Source organism: Dermochelys coriacea, chromosome 8 (genome assembly GCF_009764565.3).
Source record: "Dermochelys coriacea isolate rDerCor1 chromosome 8, rDerCor1.pri.v4, whole genome shotgun sequence".
Taxonomy (NCBI): domain Eukaryota; kingdom Metazoa; phylum Chordata; order Testudines; family Dermochelyidae; genus Dermochelys; species Dermochelys coriacea.
Window position 1 is genome coordinate 75,950,288 of NC_050075.1, and position 23,884 is coordinate 75,974,171.

The 23,884-nt window shown below is 42.6% G+C and overlaps 1 protein-coding gene across 6 annotated transcripts in view; it reads left to right on the plus strand.

Moving 5' to 3' along the window:
* Window positions 1-1,105: 1,105 nt before the first annotated feature.
* Window positions 1,106-23,884, plus strand: part of HFM1 (helicase for meiosis 1) — a 117,059-nt gene continuing 94,280 nt past the window's right edge. For 4 of the 6 annotated variants that reach the window (XM_043490512.1, XM_043490517.1, XM_043490515.1 and 1 more), the window contains exons 1-7: window positions 1,106-2,259; window positions 3,608-3,719; window positions 4,154-4,266; window positions 7,447-7,506; window positions 12,040-12,087; window positions 13,586-13,656; window positions 23,568-23,700. In XM_043490512.1, the coding sequence (XP_043346447.1) occupies window positions 3,649-3,719; window positions 4,154-4,266; window positions 7,447-7,506; window positions 12,040-12,087; window positions 13,586-13,656; window positions 23,568-23,700 (496 nt within the window). In that variant the 5' untranslated portion in view covers window positions 1,106-2,259; window positions 3,608-3,648. Of the gene's footprint in view, window positions 2,583-3,607; window positions 3,720-4,153; window positions 4,267-7,446; window positions 7,507-12,039; window positions 12,088-13,585; window positions 13,657-23,567; window positions 23,701-23,884 lie in introns of those variants that run through there. The other 2 variants (XM_043490513.1, XM_043490516.1) reach the window with 2 other exon arrangements.

Below are 23,884 nucleotides of genomic sequence, written 5' to 3' on the forward strand. Positions count from 1 at the left end.
AGAATATTTTCAAGAAAGGGGAACCAAAAAGTTAGTTTGTATATAAAAAAGCAATTATGGAAAAATCATAAATCAGTATTTGATAAAATCTTCTCTTTTTCATCTATTTATATATGAGAAAATACATATTTACAGTAGCTCTCTCTATAATATATTTTTTCTTAGATGTCATAAAGCTCTGAACCAGTTTAAAATTTAGTCTGCCTGAGACAGTATAGCAATTAATTAATTTTAAGTTTATTATTTCAAAAATAAGGCTTTAATAATGAGGCAACAACTGCAATCTATAGTATTTTCTATGGAAAACCCCAAACTTTTGCAATTAAAAATATTTTACCTGATATCACGTCAATTTTAATAAAAGATTCAGAGGTTGTTTTTCTGTTCAAGCTCAGCAGCAGCAATAAATCAATCAATCCATTCCAGGATTAAATGAAAATGTTGCAGATCTTTGCACATATCTCCCGGAGATATCCTACAGATCAACCTAATGAATCTAATCCGGGGTTCTCAAACTGCATTGCACTGTGACCCTCTTCTGACAACAAAAATTATTTCATGACCTCAGGATGGGGGACCGAAGCCTGAGTACGCCTGAGCCCCACTGCCTCTGGTAGAGGGGGGTCACAGCCCAAGCCTCACCGCTCTGGGCAGGGGGCCAAAGCTGAAGCTCAAGGGCTTCAACCCCAGGCAGTGGGCCTGCAACCTGAGCCCTGCCACACAGGGCTTCAGCCCTGGGTCCCAGCAAGTCTAAGCCAGCCCTGGTGACCCGATTCAAAGGGGGTCGTGACCCACTTTGGAGTCCCAACCCAGAGTTTGAAAACTGCTGATTATCGATCAGTCTTTTTCTAGTGCAGCTAATACTGTAGTGTCTAGGAATTATTTTGCTAATACAAACATTCAGTATGAAAATCACTGTGCTAAATTCTGCTTTCATGAACCCCACTGTAAAAAGAGCTTGTCTAAAATGGAGTTATTCAAGAATAAACTGTTTCTGAATAACTCCCTCTGTAGAAAAGCCCTAAATCTACTGACACCAATGGAGTTACTCCAAATTCACAGATGTGTAACATTAAGCAGAATTTGGTCCTTCCTTTACTTCTTATTTCAGTTAGCACAATATGTGTGTATATATTACTGTTTTTTCTCTTCAGTGACATATTTCTGGGTAATTTCTCAGGCATTGAAGTTGTGTGAAGGGTTTGCAAAGAGGGGGTTTTTTTTACATTTTGCCCTTAAGATGTTCTGATTGATGGCCATTCCTATTTCTGGTAGAAGAGGATGCAATAACTGAGGGCCTGCTGTTGAGACAACTTTGCCACCTGGGCCATGAGAGCTTTGCCACAGGCTCCATCAGATGAGCTCCTCTAACATACAAAGGTATATCTATATAAAAAAAGCCCCCTCAACCCCATACCTGATGAAGCTCTACATGCCCCTGAAACCACACAAGTTCTGCAGTTCCCAAGCCTGCCTCTCTATTTATCCTCAACCCCAGTAAAACCCAGAAAGGGGGAAACAACAAGCCACCATTTATCTCTGCCCACTTCATGAAGTGGATCATCAGAGAAGGGAACAACTGCAGGCATCTCCCCCTTCCCGGAGAAGGAGCAGAGAGGAGGAAACTGATGCCCAAATCTCCCGTGGCGGCGTGGGACCCGTTTTGGGGAGGATCTTCACGTCCCAAGCAAGGTCTGCAACGTCCGCCCTACACCTCTATCTGCCTGACCAAAAGAGGTAGAGAGAAACAAGTTCCCGCTGCAGAACCAGCAGTACGAGTGGGGCGAGTGGAAGGAAGCAGCTCGCCACCAGCAACGCCATGCCCACGCCCCCGCTGGCAGGAGGCGAGGCAAAGACGACGCAGCCCTCCCTTGTTCGGCGGGGGGCCGCAATGTTAGGGGCATCCTCCTAGTCGCCCCCTCCTCCCTCTCGAAAGCGAGTGATTCTAAAGGTGGCACAAGGCGTGATCTCTGTCCGGGATCTGCTGAGGGGAAATTCAGGCACGAGCCCCAGCAGAACCGCCCCAGCGCAGCCAGAGCGCCCCACAGAGCGAGACCCGGGCGGCAGCCCCCGGAGGACGATAGATTCCCGAAGCGGCGAGCTCATCGATCGTTCGATCGATCGATCGTTCGGTCAGCTTGGCTGGTCTGCGAGCCCGAGACAGGAGGGCGATCGATCGAACCTTAAGGCGCTGGCGCGCTCCGCCCTTGCCCTAGTTGGCGCCATTTTGTGCGGCGGCGGGCGAAGCGGCCGGGCGAGGTATGATTCGGCTCCCCTCGTGCCTGGGGGTCGGGGCGAAGCCGATGGCTGCGCTGCCCGGGAGTGGCCTGAATGACGTCACCAGAGTTGAGGCTCCGTTCACTCCCTCTGAGCCGCTTCATGCAAAGGCTCCTCGACTCCCCTGGGCCTCGGGAGGGGTGGCTGCGCCTGCTGCTAGGGGGCCCGGCAGCTCTGTAGCCCAGGGACTCTGCGGACCGCTCTGTGAAAGCACCGGGGCCCCCAGCTCCTGCGGGCAGACGAGGCTCTCGCAGTCAGTGGCAGGCGTCGTTGGCGTGGGGGATGGCGGAGCCCTGCGCGGTGTGGTGTGTGAGGGTTGACCGCCGGGGGAGGGGTGGAGTGAGGGCCCTGCCTCCCTGCGCTGTGGAGGGTTTACATCAGTGGTTCTCAAACTTTTGTACCGGTGATTAGGGTTGCTAACTTTCTACTCGGACAAAACCAAACACTCTTGCCTCACCCCAGGCCCCGCCTTTTTGTGAGGCCCTGCACCGCCCTCTCACTCACTCCATCCCCTTCTCCCTCTGTCGCTAGCTCTGCCGACCCTCGCTCGTTTATTTTCCCCAGGCTGGCTTGGGGTTGGGGTGTGGGAGGGGGTGAGGGCTCTGGCTAGGGGTGTGGGCTCCAGCGTGGGGCCACAAATGAGGAGTTCTGGGTGCGGGAGCGGGCTCTAGGCTGAGGCAGGGGGTTGGGGTGTGGGAGGAGGTGAGGGCTCTGGGCTGAAGGTGTGGGTTCCAGTGTGCAGAAATGAGGGTTTGGGGTGCAGGCGGGGGCTCTGGGCTAGGGCAGGGTGTAGGGAGTGAGGACTCTAGCTGGGGATGAGGGATTTGGGGTGCAGGAGAGGGCTGCATGCTGGGGATGAGGGATTTGGAGGGCGGGAGGGGAATATGTGCTGGGGTGAGGGATCTGGCTGGGGGTGCAGGTTCTGGGGTGGGGGTGGGGATGAGGAGTTTGGGGTTCAGGAGGGTGCTCTGGGCTGGGACCGAGAAGTTCGGAGGGTGGGAGCGGGATCAGGGCTTGGGGCATGGGAGGGGGTCAGGGGTGCAGGCTCTGGGTGGTGCTTACCTCAAGCAGCTCCCTGAAGCAGTGGCATGCCCCCCCTCCGGCTCCTATTTGGAGGCGCAGTCAGGCGTCTCTGTGCTCTGCCTTGTCTGCAGGCGCAGCCCCTGGCCAATGGGAGTGCAGAGCCAGTGCTTGGGTTGGGGGCAGCATGCGGAGTCCCCTGGCTGCCCTTACACATAGGAGCCAGAGCGGGGACACACACACGTTTTATTTGGTTAGAAAGCTTTCTTTGTTCTTTGCATGTGTATATATACAACACAACTTTGTGCAGTGTTTTACAGTGTAATGAGAATTCATGTCTGATCTTGAGCAATGCTGAAACCTACAGCCACTGTCTTTTCATTGGAGAATTTATTTTTTGAAAGACCAGATGCAAATCAAAAGTAAGTTTGTTGAATGATGTACTTTACTGGTTCTCAACCTTTTCCATATCTTGATCTCATGTTGCAACAGGTAAAAGTATTTGGATTTCCCCTTCCCCTCTAGCTGTAAATAAAAAAAAAAAAAAAGAGAGAGAGAAGGTGTGACGCTAATGAGGGTTGTTAGTCCCAAACTGGGAACACATAATATTCTGAAATATTGGTTAAAGTACACTGAACAATGTTACTTTGTGCTTGTGTTTATACTGTATACAGTATGTACTTCTAAGACCTGGACTAACAGAAGTTTTGTCTTAAATTTAGTATGACTTTAAAAAAAAAATTATTTATAGGGGAAGGAACAATCAATATGGTACTTATAATTAATAATGTTAACATACATTTGGTGGGAAATGGTTAAGGAATACTTTTATCTCATGTACCTTTGTTACAAGCAGATATTTAGAACATGAAGAGCCAAAAAATTGGTATCTTGCACCTGCTCCGTCTGTTACTGGAATTCCAACCACTCAGGAGTTACAGAAGGAATTGGAAAAAAATAACTGTTTAGGTAAAATGTTTGACATTCATTTTTAATATGCAATACACTGGTGTGAAGTATTATAGACATGTAATTTAGAAAAATAATAGCTCAGATTCTGGGGGATGAGCATGCTCTTTTTGTTGTTCTGGTGGTGCAAAGGGAGTGAAAACCAGGCACGTCCTCTCTGCTGAGCATTCAGAGCCTTTACTTTAGTGGTTTCATGGTGGTCATGCACAGCCCCTGGTGTGGAGGTGTGGAAGGTGGTGGTTTGGAGGAGAGCAGGGCATGACCAGACTCCATTTACTTTGGATTGTGGTAAGGTGCCATGGGAAGGAGCTGTAAGAGTATGATGGCCCACACATCAGCCCAGTGTTCAAGAAATGCAAAGGTGAGGTGGTATAAAGCCACCTTTGCCCTTCCGCTCACCACGGACCCCCTCTGGTTATGCCTTCCCAACTGCCCCACTAAGGAGGCACGGCTTAGAATTTGACCTAAAGATTTACGAGTAATTATTTTGAATGAGTGTCCAGGGTCTCCACCAGGAGAAAATTTTCTCCTCATTTCTGGTGTTATACGATCACAAAATAAACTTGTGTAACTCTCAGCTGCTGTGACTGATAGGGTTTTTTTTTGTTTTGTTTTTGTTTTTTGAATTGTGGTGCTAAGGCCTATTTCTTCATATGCTTCTGTACATGAATAATCCTGTTTATTCAATGAGTAGTGCCATTGAGTTTAAGTTATGTACATTGCAAATGTTTGTATTTAACAAGCTTAACTGGCCTTTGTATTTTTCATTACAAACATATGACATTGAAATTAATATCGGATGGCTACAATACTGGGCCAAATTCTGCTGTTCTTACTCATTAATTATACATATACCCCAAAATCTCAGTGACTTCATTGGGAATTTTTAGCGTGCAGGGAACATGGGAGAGGGTTCGTAATCTTACTAACAATTTAAGGATTGCTCCATTGTATCAGAAACCCTTAGTTTACTTCTGGCTGTTATGCAAGCATTGGAATAGAAGAAACAACCAACAAAGAAGTCCTTTAAAAGCAATACTGGCAAAGATCGTAGGCTGAATTGGCCTCTGCGTAGGTTGGGGGATATGAAACTCCACAAGATCCCAATCCTGGCGTTTCCTCCAAATTGTTTTGCAAGAAGGAATGTGGATCTGTACTCCTGAATCATTGGGGTGATCAGAATCTGTACATACCTTGGGATATCTAGTAAAAGCCAAGGCTGTCTGTGTAGAAGCCCTGTGTATTCACACGTGTTCCCACCTGTGACTCATGCCAGTCATATTACTAAATTACAGTTTGCAGATCTCCTGCAGTATCTTTCATATGTGTGTTCAGTTTTTTGCAGTGAGAAAGTAATGTCTGATTCCTCCAGATCTGCAAGATTCTTATGTATGTGGCTTGAAAGGTCTTTGTGACCAGGGGAAATCTGTCTTCCACCTACCACATAGTTTTGAGTTTTCTACTCCATTTTGTTACCCTCTGTTTTATGTAGCAGAGGGTAGCAAGTAGCCCAATTTTTCTCGGTTTTTGATTGACAACATGAAGATGAGATACATCTGCATTGAAAGACAGTATATATAATAGAGTACTTAAAAGAAAATAGCACTGTCCATACAGACAATATATGTGAACTTGGTCCTATTTTATGCAGAGATTTAATGCACTGCCTGAATATTATAGAGAGAATAATGTGTTGGCTTTTATAGATGAGACAGGTTTCAGAGTAGCAGCCGTGTTAGTCTGAATTCGCAAAAAGAAAAGGAGTACTTGTGGCACCTTAGAGACTAACAAATTTATTAGAGCATAAGCTTTCGTGAGCTACAGCTCCGATGAAGTGAGCTGTAGCTCACGAAAGCTTATGCTCTAATAAATTTGTTAGTCTCTAAGGTGCCACAAGTACTCCTTTTCTTTTTATAGATGAGACAGAGAGGCAGAAGTTTATACCACATTTTAAGAGGGCTGTTGAAGAACCAAATGGTAAATCATCAGTATCTGTCCATTTTGACATGACCTATAACAAGCAAGAAGTATTTAGGTTAAGTTTAGGAGAGGGAGATAAGTCATTTGCAACATGAAAGTCTGGAATTGGTTTCCTCTTTTCCCTGTTCTGACCACAATAAAGATAAAAAATGAAATCAGGGCTTGTCAACAACCTGGTAGAAATATTTCAGAAAATAAAATATTAATTAACTTTCAAGAAGATGGTGATGATGAAAGTACCAGCTCAACATTCAAAAAAAGGTATGTGTTTCTAGTCAATTATCATAATTCATCAACTAGCAGAATCATATTATTTTAGATACATTTGTCAAAGACTGAGTTTTTGATCCTTGAAATGAAAGTATTTAATAGAGCTCCAGGCACTAACACTATTATTCTTTTGCATATAATTAAAAACAGATATTTCCTACTGGCAATATTTTAGTACCTTAATTAAATTTGCCCCGAGCTCAGCCCTTCTACAAGAAAGTTAAGCATGGAGTGTTTTTTTTATTTTAAGGAAATTACTGACTAACACAAACACCCCTAGATGAATATGGCACTAACTTGTTTATTGCTGTATGAAATTGAAAGCCAATTGGAAGACTAGGAAAAACAGCCCTCCATGCAGCTTTATTGCTGTCTAAGAGGAGAGGTCATACATATAAACCATTCTTCTTTCATGTCCAGCTATTCCCAGTCCTCAGGTCTTTAAATTTCATTCTTTCATCTGTGCAGTAAGTGGCAATCTAACATTAGAATCCAGTATTTCATGGCAGGATAGATGGGTTTAGTAGCCTGTCCATTGTGATTCAGTTCTTAAAAATCTGGCTAGAAAGAGGACTACTTTCTAGGTAGACAAATTTCAGTTGGATCAAGCAAATTTAGACATGCTTATGAGAAGAAAAGATTTTGTTTACTACTATTTGTATTATCAAAAAAGTGTATTCTTTGAAAATATTAGGACTTGTAATAAAATATATGAAATCTCTTAAGACTTTTGAAGCTTATTTAAAACAACTAATTATACATGTGCAAATATAGATTACAAAGACAGTTCTGTGGTGAAGGAAGTTGACATTTATTGTAATAAAATTAAAAAATATAAAAGATGAAAAAAGTTTTGGAAAAATAATCATCGTATGTAGATATCTCAATATTCAGATTTTGGTGTAAATGATGTTTTTTCCACTTCTGAAGATGGAAAAGAAGTTAAAGTACAGTCATTTCCTGATGCTTCAAAGACTTTTGGCGTGGAAGGTAATTATAATTATTCTTTGTAATATTTCGGAAAAAAATATTTACTACACTCTTGATGTGATATCTGTATTAATAATGTATATTCACGCTCTCAGATGAAGAGGCATTCAGGATATGTACAATAAATGTTAAAAATATTTGGGTAAGATGAAGTAATGAGCAGATGGTGAAGGTTATGTGTAAACCACCAAATCAGGAAGAAGGGATTAACTAGGTACTCCTAAACCACAAAAGTCACAAGGGCTTATAATAGTGAGGGACTCTTATTTGTACTGTGACAATAGCATACTAGGTGCTTGACAGGCGAATGTATGAAGAGAAGGGGGTGGGATTTTAAAAAGCTCCTTAGTGTAGTCAATGAAACTTTTGCTCTTAAGTCACTTAAGCACTTTTGAACATCACCTGATGTCTTTGTCCCAAAGAGTTTGCAATCTAAAAGCCGGGTTCTTTGGGGTGGTAAACGCTTTAATCTTCCATTGAAATCAACAGGAATTGAGTGGTGGCTGCTGAATAACTTGTGGACATGACTCAGTACCTCAGTGGATCAGGCTTTACAAAGAAAAAGAAAAGTGAAAAGGGAGCAGGAGAAAGTAGTGTGACAAAGCATTTTGATAAAATAATAAAATGTGAGCCTTGTAGATTTTATAATTTTTGTTGATTTTTTTTAAAATCAATAAACTAATATCTTTTTAAAGTACTTTCATTTTTAGATTGTGAGCTTTTCAGGGAAAGGACTGTGTCTTTCTCTGTGTGTGAAGGGTGCCTGGCACACTGGTTGTTAGTAGATAACAAATCATAATTAAAAATTATATTGATAGTAAGGCTGTCAAGTGATTAAAAAAATTAATCGCGATTAATTGCGCTGTTAAACAATAATGGGATACCATTTATTTAAATATTTTTGGAGGTTTTCTACGTTTTTCAAATATATTGATTTCAGTTACAACACAGAATACAACGTATACAGTGTTTACTTATTTATTTTTATTACAAATATTTACACTGTAAAAAACAAAATAGTATTTTTCAATTCACCTAATATAAATACTGTAGTGTAGTCTCTTTATTGAGAAAGTTGGATTTACAAGTGTAGAATTATGTACAAAAAATAACTGTATTAAAAAATAAAACAATGTAAAACTTTAGAGCCTACAAGTCCACCTGAAAGTGAGAACAGGCATTTCCATGCTACTGTTGTAACCGGCATCTCAAGATATTTATGTGCTAGATGCGCTAAGGATTCATATGTCCCTTCATGCTTCAACCACCAATCCGGAGGGCATACATCCATGCTGATGACAGGTTCTGCTCAATAACAATCCTAAGCAATGCGGACAGATGCATGTTCATTTTCATCATCTGAGTCAGATGCCACCAGCAGAAGGTTGATTTTCTTTTTTGATGGTTTGGGTTCTGTAGTTTCTGCATCAGGGTGTTGCTCTTTTAAGACTTCTATAAAGCATGCTCCACACCTCATCCATCTCAGATTTTGGAAGGCACTTCAGATTCTTAAATCTTGGGTCAAGTGCAGAAGCTCTCTTTAGAAATCTCACATTGGTACCTTCTTTGCATTTTGTCAGATCTGCAGCGAAAGTGTTCTTAAAATGAACAATGTGCTGAGTCATCATCTGAGACTACTATAACATGAAATATATGGCAGAATGCGGGTAAAACACAGCCGGAGACGCACAGTTCTCCCGCAAGGAGTTCAGTCAGAAATTTAATTAATGCATTATTTTTTTAACGAGCATCATCAGCATGGAAGCATGTCCTCTGGAATGGTGGCCAAAGCATGAAGGGGCATATGAACGTTTATCATATCTGGCATGTAAATACCTTGCAATGCCAGCTACAAAAGTCTCATGCAAATGCCTTTTCTCACTTTCTAGTGACATTATAAATAAGAAGTGGACAGAATTATCTCCTGTAAATGTAAACAAAGTTGTTTGTTTAACGATTGGCTGAACAAGAAGCAGGACTAAGTGGACTTGTAGGCTCTAAAGCGGGGATTCTCAAACTGGGGGGTCCTGCAGAAGGCTGACAGATTGAGCCCTTCAGAGCTTGGTGGCTAGAGAATAGCGACTGCTGGCTGGGCACCCAGCTTTGATGGCAGTGCCACCCACAGCAGCAGTGCAGAAGTAAGGGTGGCATGGTATGGGGGGGCCATCACAGTCTGAAATAGTTTTAAAGGGTGCCCCATCAAAAAAAAGTTTGAGAACCCCTCCTCTAAAGTTTTGCATTGTTTTGTTTTTGGGTGAAGTTATGTAACAAAAAAAATCTACATTTGTAAGGTGCAATCTCTTTGTCGTGAAAATGCAATACAGTACTTGTATGAGGTGAACTGAAAAATACTATTGATTTTGTTTACAAATATTTGCACTTAAAAGTGATAATCAAAAATAATATAGTGAGCAGTATACACTTTGTATTGTGTTGTAATTGAAATTAATATATTTGAAAATGTAGAAAAACATCCAAAAATATTTAATAAATTTCAATTGGTAGTCTATTGTTTAACAGTGTAACTAAAACTGTGATTAATCACAAATAATTTTTTTAATTGTGATTACTTTTTTTGAGTTAATCATATGCGTTAACTGTGATTAATCGACGGCCCTAATTGATAGTTAATAGAGAATCATAAGCCTTTCTTGAAAAGTAGGATTTAAAGAGGTACTTGGAGAAGATGTTGGAAGTATGAATAGGAGTTATAGGTAAAGGGGACTTCATGGAAGAAGATGGACAGGCAAGAATAGTTAAAGGAAATAATAGGGATATTGGCTATGTAATTTGGTTAGAATTTCGTTGGATCTGAGTTACTACAGAGAATTCTTTCCTGGGTCTCTGGCTGGTGAGTCTTGCCCACATGCTCAGGGTTTAGCTGATCACCATATTTGGGGTCAGAAAGGAATTTTCCTCCAGGGCAGATTGGCAGAGGCCCCAAGGGGTTTTCGCCTTTCTCTGCAGCGTGAGGCAGGGGTCACTTGCTAGAGGATTCTTTGCACCTTGAAGTCTTTAAACCACAAATTGAGGACTTCAGTAGCTCAGACATAGGTCAGGGGTTTGTTACAGGAGTGGGTGGATGAGATTCTGTGGCCTGCGTTGTGCAGGAGGTCAGACTAGACGATCATAATGGTCCCTTCTGACCTTAAAGTCTATGATTCTAAGTGAGGAAAAGGGTAGACCAAAAGGTGATGTTAGTAGGTGGGTCAGTAGGAGACAGTAGACAAGCAGGTAAAAACTAAGCTATGCAGGGCCTTGAAGTAAAGACAAAACTTTAGGGCCTGTCTTCATTACGAGCCTAACCATGCATGGCTACCTGATATTATTAGGAGTTTCTATGTCCTAATATTTATTTTTGTTTGGTTTGCCAACTTCAAAAAAGGGCTAAGAAGAAATATGTGAAGAGTCAGTTTGAATCAGAAATACTGATTCTGCTATAATAGAAAAACAACATAATATAGTACATCAGTGTTAAATCTAATGCTGTTTTTAGAAACATTGACTTGCAAAATTCACACTTCACTGGGCAAAATATAAATGTTTGTTATTGTCTGTACTTACTGTATAAGCCTTTTGAAAATAGCAGATGGATGTAGACTTCTTTCCTGACTGCAAGAGACCTCAAAAATTTCACCGGATGCTTCTGTATTTTGTGGTCCCTTATTACAGGCTCTTCCGTTTGTATAGTACCTACATTTTTAATCTTAGTACTGATACAAATGCATGTTCACATGATAGGATAGCATAATACATTTTAATGTACGGCTCTGTTTTGTAGTCATTTTGTGTGGCTCATAAGCCCTTTCTATACCTTAGTGCTATGAAGGAAAGTATAACTTAAAGACAATGTGGTCTTAATCCTGTAGCCTTTCTATGCACGTAACCCCCATTGAAATTATGGAGAGTTTTTCATGGAAGAATAAAGGATTGGGTTGGTGCGTAAGGGCCCATGAACAGGGATACTTGTGGAAAAAAGATATAGAATAGTTGAAAGCTTCAGAAGGGCATAATACTCAAGACATAGTAAAAAGTTAAATCCTTACGTAAAGGAAACCTGGGAAAATAATGACCTATTGTGGTTGCATCAGGGAAATTTTTAAAGGCCTGTAAATTAAAAGGAAATCACATAAAAATGTACAAAAGAAATAACAGAGTTCAGTATAATGTGATAGGAATGACAAATTCACAAAGCAAAGACACAAAATGAGCTATAATCAATAAAGGATGTTAAGGGGAATGCATATTCAAGTACCCCTTACAGTAACAAGTGACTAACTACTGCTAAACCCTCCATGACAGATTTGTGACCTTCCCGTTACCCACAAGCTGTGGAAACCTGTACAGATCCCTCCTAGTGACAAGCCCATGACCTCCCCCTCCCAGCTGTCAAATCCTCCCTTATCATCCTACGCCCAATTACAAGCCTGTAACTCTCCAAAGGATGCATATTCAAGATTTAGGAAAATAATTTTTAAAGGTTATTGGTAGAAGACCGTGTCAGTTTTTATAAATCTGGTTTTGTTTCTTTAGGAACTGTAGAAAAAGATTTGGGGTTTTTGAGGGCTGTTACAGAAATTCGTATCCTTTTACTTACTGTTACTGGCTTACAAGTTTTATGTTTTAAATGTATTTTACAGTATTACTTTTGATTCCCAACAAAATCTGGGAATCAAAGGGTAAAATATTCTTTATGCTTGGTACCTCTAAAACATAGTGAAAATAGGACAATGGAATGATGATTAATCATTCATTGCCTGAGCAATTTATTCTTAGATCATGTACTCATACTTGTTTATAAAAATGATACATTTAAAATATCAATATAAAATAGAGGTACTTACCTAATTCAAATAGAAAACTTCAAATAAAGCTGAAGCGAATTAGCATGTAGATGTTTCACTTTTGCCATTTTTGGTTCTTTAATATTTGTTTTCTAATCCTCTGACACACTCCTAGGTTAAACATTTTAAAAAATGGGTGCCTAAAATTAGGCTTCTCAAATCCATATTTAGGCAACTAAGTGACCAGACTTCAAAAGCACTGAGGTGTCTGGATCTAATGATATAAGTGAAAGCTCCTGGATGCTGAGCTCTTTTACAGGCAGGTTGTTACATAACCTTAGGTACCCATTTTTTAAATTCTTGGCCCTTATTTTCCTAAACACTCAATCAGCATTACATACTCTTCTTTACTTGGTCTTTGATTACTCTTACATATTGATTGATGTTTCCTTTTCTTCTTTGGTGTTTTCCTTCAACTAGTTCTCAGAATAAAAACAATATTGAAACAACTAAACCTGTTTTTGTTGTTTGAAAATATACAATAACAATAACAGTGCTGTATATACTAATCTGAGTTGAGCAAAAGTATTTAAAATTTGTTAGTTTTAAGAGACTGTATTTGAACCCCACTAAATCTGTGTTTTTTATTTGGACAGTACCTATGCGTCCTTGCACTTTTGCCCCCTTTTGGCTTTTCTGGGCAACCTCCCTCTGTGTGTGTGTGTACGCATTTGTGTTTTGTGGAGAAAAATAAAGAAGCATAAAGCTACATATACAGATTGAAGAAAACAGCACAGCATTCATTTATGTTTATGTAATTTTAAAAAATAAATGTGAAGTAGAGGTTTTGAAACCTTGTTTTTAAAAAATGTTAATCAGTTTAATGCTTTTGAGTCTGAAATGTGCGCTCTCTCTCTCCCTCCCTCTCCCCAGAGCAGGCATGGACAGGCAGTGAATACTGTACTTCACCCTGCTATACATGTTTTGTGGAGTAAAAGAGAGTTTTCCCTCTTGAGAGGGACTACCTCTAAGGATTATTCTGTTTTCCTTTTAATTCTTAGTCTCTGCCAATACATTCCTAAAAGTTACTGATGTGGGGGTTTTGTAAAGTAGACTCCTGTCCACAAGGAATTGAACTGAAACCATCAAATCATTTGAGTTACATTTTGAGAACTGCTTGACATGTTTGTATCAGTGGAAATTCTTTATTTAGGTTTTAATAAAGTTGCTATTATTTTCAGTTAAAAGAAAAATGTTTTATGTTCTTAACTGAATGGTTTGAATATGATCTTAAGCTGCTCAGTTTAGAAATATTTTCAAGGAATTCCCATATTTTAACTACATACAGTCCAAGGCTTTGGATGATGTAAGTAAAGAATATTTCTTAATTATGTCTGCAGATGGTATTAATATATTAAATATGTTAAATAAATTGAAGTACCATTTTGTTATTTACAAGTGTTACTAAATAAATCGTTAGTGAGGTACAGAGTATTGCAGCAGTACACATTTCAGGAGCAGGTAAGCAGAATAGTAATGCAGCTCATCTAGAAAAAGGTCCAGGATTAAATTCATTTATCCATTTTGAATATAATATTCCTGTAAATTGTGATTTCCATAGCAGTTTCACATGTGGACTCATAAGAATGTTTTTTCCCAGAACAAATATCAAATTTTGAAATTAAAATTTGGGAAGTCAATAACACAGTTATGTCTCAGGGAAGACAGCCTTTTAGAAAATACTTTCTTATGCTACATCTAGGGTTCTTCATCGTTTAGGGAGTCTTGAGGATTTTCCAATTTTTCCTTGCTTTTATTCTCCAAACCTCAAGACCCTAAATTGAAGCAACTGTCATAGAATCATAGAATATAAGGGTTGGAAGGGACCTCAGGAGGTCATCTAGTCCAACCCCCTGCTCAAAGCAGGACCAGTCCCCAACTAAATCATCCCAGCTAGGACTTTCCAGCAGAGGAAGACACTATTACAGGTGGTGTAGTCTTGTCATTAAAATGAGCAGAGGGGTTTGCATTGGAGATTTAGGTCCCAATTCAGTGAGCATTTTAAGCATATGCTTTAAGATGGATTGGAGTCTTAGGGGATAGCCATGCAGAGCTCATATCCATTAGTTAACATTTTCTTCAGAGCAGCTGATAAGATTGTTTTGCCCCTGCAGACACTAATCTTACATTTAAACTCGCTGCATGTGAACCTTTAAAATCATGTGGATTGGTATTCTTTTTACATTTGCAATCTTTCCCTTGTTTTTTTTTTTTTTCTCCTGTTGAAGTGCATGTCTATTTTATCCATACCAGTTAGATGGCCCATTGCTCAGTAAGAACCCTTGTTAATTAATACTGAGTTTAATGACTACCTACAAGATATTGCATAATTTTTTTCTATAACTTTCATGAAAATCAGCCTTGCTTGAGGCCATACTCTGCCATTATTCTGCATATAGTACTCCTATTGAATTGAAGTCAGTGGAAGGTTGCATAAAAACCATTAGTTCTTCGAGTGCTGTCTCTGGGTGCTCCATGTAAGGTGTCGGTGCATCCTGGTGCTGTTGACTGGAGATTTTTGGTAGCAGTGTTCGGTCAGGATGTGTGTGCGCAAAAGCTGTCTCGCGGCGCCATTGGAGTCTTGTCTAACGTGCACAGCCCGACCCCTTCATTTCCTTCTCAACCATCCTCAGCTGAAGACTGAACTTGGGGCAGTGTGTCAACTTCTTCCCCTGTAGATAGAAAAAAGAGAAAAACTAGTTAGATACCTTAGGTAAGTTAGTTAGTTCGTTCAAAAAAATTTTGTTTTCCTGTTTCTTTGCTCCTTTTCAGAGTACTTTCTGAAAAGTTCCCCCAGGCTTTAAAAGATGCGGCTCCTGCAGCGAAGTGATGCTGAGATCGAACAGACGCTTGCTGTGTGTGAGACATCTTGGTGAATTGCACATACCCCAAAAGTGCGTTCGCTGCAACAACCTGAAGATGAGAGCAAGCAGGACCTTCGCCTCAAGATGATCTTAATGGAGAAATCATTACTAACAAACCCAGAAATGGGCCACCAAAAGCCCCTCTTTAAAGGCTCTCTGACCAGGTCAGAACTGACAAAGAGCACGGTTCGATCCTCTAAAGAAAAGAGGAAGCGAGTGTCAACCTCTCTGCAGAGGGAACCACATAAAAAGAAATGGTCCTCTGCGAGATCGTTACCTTTGGTGCCAATCACCAGCTCGAGACGATCACCTCTCAAGTCAGCACCTCCTCTATGGCACCTACTATGTCAGCACAAGAATCGGCACCAGTACCGATCATGCTGCCACCTCCGGCACTGACAACGAACTCGGGACCACCAGCTTTGTCGGCACTGCCACTTCGGGCAGCATCAACTGATATAACCACAATGGGACCACCAGTCCCGACAAAGGTGAGCCGCAAGGCACTTGCACACTATTCAGCTCCTACAAAAACCACATCATCGGAACCCTCGGCACCACCACCACCGCTAAGTTTCCTGTAAGCTGCACAGCAGACTATTAAGCGCCGCATAGGCGCTCAGGGAACTTGCTCGCCCGGGACCTGCCATGGCCAGGGGAGGGGTGTCCTTCCTCCAGCCACAGCCCAGCCCCAGAGCTGCCGCGGCTGGGGGACAGGAACCCCTCTCCTGGTCCGAACCCAACCTGGACCTGCTGCAGTTGGGGGAGGGACACCTATTCTGTAGCCCAGCCCAGAACTGCCGCAGTGGGAAGAGGCGCCTCTCCCCCCCCCCCCCCAGCCCAGGTGCTCCTGTGGGCAGAGAGAGCTGGGGGGAGTCCTCTCTCCCTGCTGTAGCCCCAGGGCAGCCTGCACCCCACACCCCCAGCCTGAGCCCTCACAGCTCTGTGCCCTGAGCCCCTTCCCACACTCTGAACCCCTCGGCCCCACCCCCACCACATGAATTTTATGTGCACCAATATGGAGATGTGTCACACATCACCTCCATATTGGTGCACATAACAAAATTCATTCCGCACATGTGTTGGAAAAATTAGAGGGAACACTGCTCCATAAGCACCATAGCAATTCCTCACACAGAGTACTCTTATCACCTCACACACAGTACTCTTATCACCAGTTTTTCTCGGCCCTGACAGATCTCCCCCATGTAGCATCACTACACAGCCCATGTCTCCCATGGCACCGTCAGCACCAAGTGACAGGGCGGATGAGGATCAGGAGAAAGGGGTCTTCTCACCACAGCACTCCTCTCCTATTCACTGCAGACCAATTGGAGGAAACACGGTGGCTTTTGACCTTCAACAGCCCACTCACCCATGTTATGGATAACCCTGGATGTGTTCCCCATGCAGTGGCCGCCATAGGACCAATGGGCAGCATATAGAACCTACTACACCAGAACCTTATTGCCAAAGGGGAACTTAGGTCTCCTCCACTATCCCCAGTGATTGCAACATCCATTGCCCCAGAGGATATAGCAGAGGAACTCGAGGAAGATACAGGCAAAGAAAATGTATCGCCAACTCACAGCTCTTCTTCGTTTCCTGATGAGGCTGTTATGCCACCTCTACCTACAAAGGTGGATGATTTTAAACAGTTTCAAGAACTGTTTAAGAGAATTGTGCTGAGCCAGGACATACCCATTGGAAGAAGTCTAAGAAAATCAGCATAAATTGCTTGACATTTTGCAAACCTCGTCCTCAAAAATTTCACTCCCAGTAAATGATGCCATTCTGGAACCTGCCAAAACGGTGTGGCAGATGCCAGCCACCATCCTGCCTGCATGCAAAAGGGCCAGTTGAAAATATGTGCCAGCCAAAGGAATGGACTTCCTCTTTTCCCATCTGTGACCAAACTCACTGGTAGTTGATGCAGCAAACCATTGATCCAAACAGCCTCACTGTAAATCCTCACCTCTCAATAACGACCATAAAAGACTGGACCTCTTAGGAAGGAAGGTCTACACATTGTCCAGTTTGCAATTTAGGGTCGCTAACTACAGCGCCCTCCTGGCAAAGTATGATCACGACAACCATGGGAAGCTGTTCGAGGTCACAAATGACCTTCCCAAGGACAAACAAACACAATTCAAGACCTTACTAACTGATGGACAATTGGTGTCCATGACTACCTTACAGGCTTTCCTGGACTTTGCTGATACGACAGTGTGTACCACAGCCACAGCAATTGTAATGTGCAGAGCTCCTTGGCTCCTGTCTTCTGGCATCCCAAAAGAACTGCAACTCATGATGGAAGACCTCTACTTTGACAAAGAAAAACTATTCTCATCTAAGATTGATGAGGTGTTACACTTCATGAAAGACTCACGTGCAATACTCTGTAGGCTGGGCTTTTATATACCGCTTGCTAAAAGAAAGCAACCTTCCTAAAAGTTACCAACCTTATCACCATTTTAGGGACACACCGTTTAATTGTCAGAATCCCAGACCTTATGAAACCAACAGATAGAGAAACAGACCACAAAAACGTCAACCATCACAACCCTAACCAGTGGTGTCACAACCACTGCCTTATAAATAGCAATTTTGAATTGTTGGTCGAGGGTCTGAAGGACCTCAAGACAGCACCAGTTTGCCCATTTGGCTATTGATTGAGATCTTTTTACCAAGCATGGAAGTCCTCCACAAAGGACCGTTGGGTCCTAGAGATCATAAGATTGGGCTCTGCCATCCCCTTTATTTCTTGCCTACATACCCAACCTCTTCCCTGTCCCTCTTCAGGGACCCTTCTCATGAGCACCTCTTAAGGCAGGAAATAAATCATCTACTGCAACTAGGTGCTGTGGAACCAGGACCTATGCAATACAAGGGAAGGGCTTCTATTCCCACTATTTTTTGACCCAAAAGGAAAAACGTTACAAGTTAATCTGTTCCCAGAAATTCAAGATGGTCACAATAATTTCAGCGTTGGAACAGGGGGACTGGTTTTCACCCCTCAACCTACAAGACACACATTTCCCCATTACCATACACTCAGCACACAGACAATTCCTCTGCTTTACAGTAGGACATGAGCACTACCAATACAGGGTGCTCCCATTCAGCCTGTCCACTGCACCGCTCTGCTCCAAACCCCTTGCGGTCATCACAGTGCACCTGCATAAGCAAGGGATCATGTTTTTCCTTTTTCTAGACAACTGCCTCCTATAAAGCCCCACTCAGATAGCGCTGACAAAGATCACCCAATGAACTACTGCCCTCTTCCAAACACTAGGGCTGCAATTAAACATACAAAAATTGACATTGATGCGCACGCAACAGCTAGACTTAATTGGAGAACACCTTGATTTAGTTCGAACTAAAGCATCTCTACTACAGAACAGATTTCTGGAGATAAAAAAAAATCTCATAGTGATAGTTTACAGCGCTCCACGAATCACAGCAAGAAGCTGTCCACAGCTGCTAGGAAATATGGCAGCCACCACATTCATGGTAAAGCATGCCAGACTACACATGCGCTGTCTAAGGCTGGCTGAGTTCAATATACAAACCCATCAAACACAGCCTGAACAAGACCTTAACACCACCTCCCCGAGTCCTAGAATCCCTTCAGTGGTGGACAAAGCAGGAGAATCTCTGCTCAGGGATCCCCTTTTATCAAGAACCTCCCTCAATAATTATCATAACAGACGCCTCACTGATAGTTTGAGGTGCACACCTGGATCATCCTACAATCCAAGGCAGATGGTCAGCAGTGGAGATGCATCTCCATATCAACTTACTGGAACTGAGAGCAGTACAGAACACTAGCCTCCATTTCCTTCAGCTCATAAAGAAGACGACAGTATGGGTGATGACACACAATATTGCATGTATGTTCTACATCAATCGACAAAGGGGAGTGCAATTCCATTCCCTCTGTACTGAAGCCATAAAACTATGCAAATGGTGCATTCATCACCACATTGACTTCTCAGCCTCCTATCTTCCCGGATGTCAAAATAGCACAGTGGACACTCTAAGCAGACAGTTTTCTCAAGAACACAAATGGGAAATAAATCCCAAAGTCCTACAACATATATTCCAATGATGGGGTTTTTCCACCATCAACCTATTTTCAACATCACCGAATCACAAATGTTCACTATTCTGTTTTGAGAGCGGGATTAGGCCCTTGATCCTTAGGGGATGCCTTCCTCACATGGAACACGGTGTTCCTATATACATTTCCACTAATTCCCAGAGTCCTACACAATATTCAGAACGACAATGCCAAAATCCTACTGATAGCCCCGACGTGGCTCGGACAGTCCTGGTATCCTTACCTGATGCGCATGACAGTTTGTGCTACATGAACTCTCCTGTTGAGATCCGATCTCCTCTCACATGCCAATGATCAAATCCTCCACCCAAACTGAGAAACTCCATGTGAAAGCGTGGCTCCTTCATGGTTCCAGCAACACGAATTAAATTGTTCGGAGCAAGTCCAACACATGGTATTGAACAGCAGACATACATCCACACGCAATACTTACCTACAGAAATGGAAAATATTCTCCATATGGAGTCAGAACAAACAATTCACTCTCACCACTAGAATATCTAGTGCTAGAATATCTCTTAGAGCTAAAGAACTCTAGACTGTCCACAAGCTCTAAAGTACATCTCGCAGCGATCACCACTTCCTATCATGAAATCAATTGGATTCTCGGTATTTGCACACCCGATCACCAAGGAGTTTCTCACTGGCATACAGAATCTCTACCCAGAAGTATGCCAACCCATGCCCACTTGGGATCTAAACCTAGTTCTCAAAGGCCTAACTAGACCACCCTTTGAATCGCTGGCCACTTGTTCCTTGCAGTATTTTTCAGTGAAGGTGGAATTCTTTGAGGCTATCACCGCTGCAAGATGAGTAAGTGAGATAGGTGTACTGATGGCCAATTCACCATATGCTGTCTTCTTTAAAGACAAGATCACATTGCAACCTCACCCAAATTCCTTCCCAAAATAGTATCATCCTTCCATATCAACCAATCTATTAATCTCCCCACAGTCTATCCCAGAACACACGGAAACATGTAGGAGGCTATGTTACATACTCTAGACCAGGGATAGGCAAACTATGGCCTGCGGCAGATCCAGCCCATGACCTGCACCACGTGGCTCAGTCCCGCTCTGGCCAGGGTGCTGGTTGGGGGCTGGACCACGTGGTTTGGTCCTGCTCCGGGGCGCTGGCTCGGGGGCCGCACCATGCGGCTTGGCCCCGCTCCGGCCGAGGCGCTGGCTCGGGGGCCGCACCATGCGGTTCCTGGAAGCCGCAGCGTGGTCCCTCTCTGGCTCCTACGCCTTCCAATGGGAACTGCAGGGGCGGTGCCTGCGGATGGGGCAGCGTGCAGAGCTGCCTTGCTGCGTCTCCGCATAGGAGCCAGAGAAGGGACATGCCACTGCTTCCGGGAGCCACTCGAGGTAAGCACCACTCGGAGCCTGCACCCTCTGAGCCTCTCCCCAGGCCCCAACCCTCTGCCCTAGCCCTGATCCCTCTCCCACTCTCCAAACCCCTCGATCCCAGCCTGGTGCACCCTCCTGCACCCCAAACCTCTCATCTCCAGCTCCACTGCAGAGCCCACACCCAGATGGATCCTGCACCCCTTCCCGCACCCCTGCCCCAGCCCTGATCCCCCTCCCGCCCTCCAAACCTCTTCGTCCCTGCCTAGAGCACCCTCCTACACCCCAAACCTCTCATCTCCAGCCCCATCCCAGAGCCTGCACCCCAACCCCAATTTTTGAGCATACATGGCCTGCCATAAAATTTCTATTCCCCGATGTGGCTCTCGGGCCAAAAAGTTTGCCCACCCCTACTGTAGACATTCGAGCAATAGCATTTTACCTGGATAGAACAAAGTCTTCCCTCAAATCCCTGAGACTCTTCATCTCGACAACAGAATGATCCAAGGGCTCAGCTATATCTGTGCAAAGACTATCTAAGTGGATGTCAAGCTGCATTTGCTTATGTTATCAAACAAATAAGGGAGCCACCAAAGGAGATCAGATCCCATTCTACTCGCTTCATGGCAGCATCCATAGCTTTCCTGAACAACGTACCAATCACAGATATCTGCAAAGCTGCTACATGGGCCTCAGAACATGCATTCTTTAAACACTACGCAGTTACACAAGACTCCTGAGCTGATGCCATACTAGGCCTAATGGTCCTTTCCTCCACTATGCATGTAACTCCAAAGTCCCCCCAACCATAGGGGTCACTGCTCTACAAACACCTGAAGTGGAACACTCACAGGGACAGCACTTGAAGAAGAAGAGAAGGTTACTCAACTGTGCAGTAACTGATGTTCTTCGAGATGTGTCCCCCTGTGGGTGCTTCACTATCCATCCTCCTCCCCTCTACTTTGGAGTTCTGTACAAGGACTCTGTGGTAGAGAAGGAACTGAAGGGGTTGGGCTGTGCACATGCTGGAGGAGACTCCAATGGCCGCAAGACAGCTTCTGCACATTCACATCCGGACTAAGCACTGCTACCGAAAATCTCCGATCAACAGCGCCAGGACACAGACACTTGAAATGGAACATTCACAGGGACACACATCTCCAAGAACCTCAGTTACTGCCCAAGGTGAATAATCCCCTCTCTCTCTGATTTAAGTAGTTCATGAATTTGGCTTAGTACTTTTTTAATCATGAAAGGATTTAATTACAAAATAATATAGTTCATTTAGCCTCATATTCATAACAATAGTCACTGCAATTATAGAATTATTATGTTGAATTACAGCATATAGTTACTTGTTTTTTATCAACTGGCCGAGCTTGTAAGGCCTGATTCAGCTTGACATTTTTCAGATTTCGATGTAATTTGATAACTCCTGAACATTTTATCTGATCAATTCTAAATTTTCAGGGCATATCATAGGCATCCATTGGCAGAACCCTCTTAATTTTGGTGACAGTCAGAAAAGTAGAAGCGGAAAATGGGGGACACACAATGCTCTTGGCATCCGATTAGCGACTTTTGATTAGCTAGCACCTTCTACTATCTCTCTAATTGTCTATAGATCAAAGAACTATTCATTTTAGTTCTGCCCATCCTCCTAATACAATTTTAAAATGTTGACACCCTGAAAAAGAGAGAGAAGCAGAATAAGAATGTTGGAGGGGAAGGGGAAATGGGGAGGCATGGGAGGAAGGATGGAATGGTGATACATGCAGAATCCCAGGCATGGAGGGTGGGGTAAAATGAGGGACCCTGGAATGGGGGGTGCACAAAGAGCCGTTGGGATGGGAGAAGTGGGGGGCACACAGAATCCCTGGTGGGAGGAGAATGTGGGGGAATGAGTAATAGGGGGACTGACGGTTCATACAGCGCTCATAGTGAGAGAAGGGGGCAGGCATCTCTGGTAGGGAAGAGAATTGGGGGCACACAGAAGCCATGGCAAGAAGGAGGGGATGGGGAGGTTCAGCGAGTCACTAAAATAGAGGGGGATGGGAGGGTGGCATGCAGGTAGCTTGTGCGGGAGGATGTAGGGATTCAGGAGTTCCTGGTGAATGTAATGAGCTTGTTCTATGGAAGCAACAAAGTGTGCAACTCCCTAGTATAAAAATAGCAAGCAAGTTTTCCAACACTAATTTTCAGCAGCAAAAAGGTAACTGTTTTCCTTGATTCAAGTAAACTTAATGAGTCTGCTGAGAAACTTTCTTTTAATATTTTAAATTAATATGTGCCTAAATAGGCAACTGTGTTCACTTATTTTCTTTTTATCATATTTTTCTCCATACAAGTTGTTTAAAACTCAGAATTCTGTTAATGTGGTCTTTTTACCAGTATAGGCATTAATAGATACAGAAATTATAAAAAGACTATAGGAATGTCTTTGAAATTTTTATAACAGCAAAATTAATACAACTTTACAATGAGCCTCTCTTTGCTAATAGATGAACACTGACAGTGGTCTATTTGTACAGCAGTAATTTGAGTCTAGAGATTGGCATTTCTCTGTTTGCGACTAAAGTACTTCACTACGTCGTAGTTATAGGTGTATGGTATCTCTTTAATAAATATTTCAATGGCAGCGAGAAGTAGAAAAAGACATTCTTTATTCTTTTGCCATTATTTAAAGTTAAAGTTCTCCTCTGATACAAAGTATCTAAATTTTAGAAAAACCATGGTGTGTCATACCAGCAGTCATTCACTGATACATATATCAATTTAATAATCCTTCCTGTGTAATTTTTTTCCTTCACAGTTCTGTCGGAATGTATGAATAGATACATTTGACTAGCTTCATTATATTTACTGCTTTCTAATTCTTTCCTAGATTCTTTACACAGATAGGAACTTTGTGATTTGTGCTCCGACTGGTTCTGGAAAAACTGTAATGTTCGAACTAGCTATTACAAGGTTACTAATGGAAGTGCCGATGCCTTGGTTAAATATTAAAATTGTCTATAGTGAGTATTATGCTAATTTTAAACAGTAAATTATTAGCTAGTATCAATGATAGAAAATTATTTCAACTTTTACAATTTGTTATGTACACTTACTGGTTACATTTAGTAAGCTTGAACTTAAATACGTGATGACAACTAAGGGTATGTCTACACTACCCGCTGGATCGGTGGGCAGCAATCGATC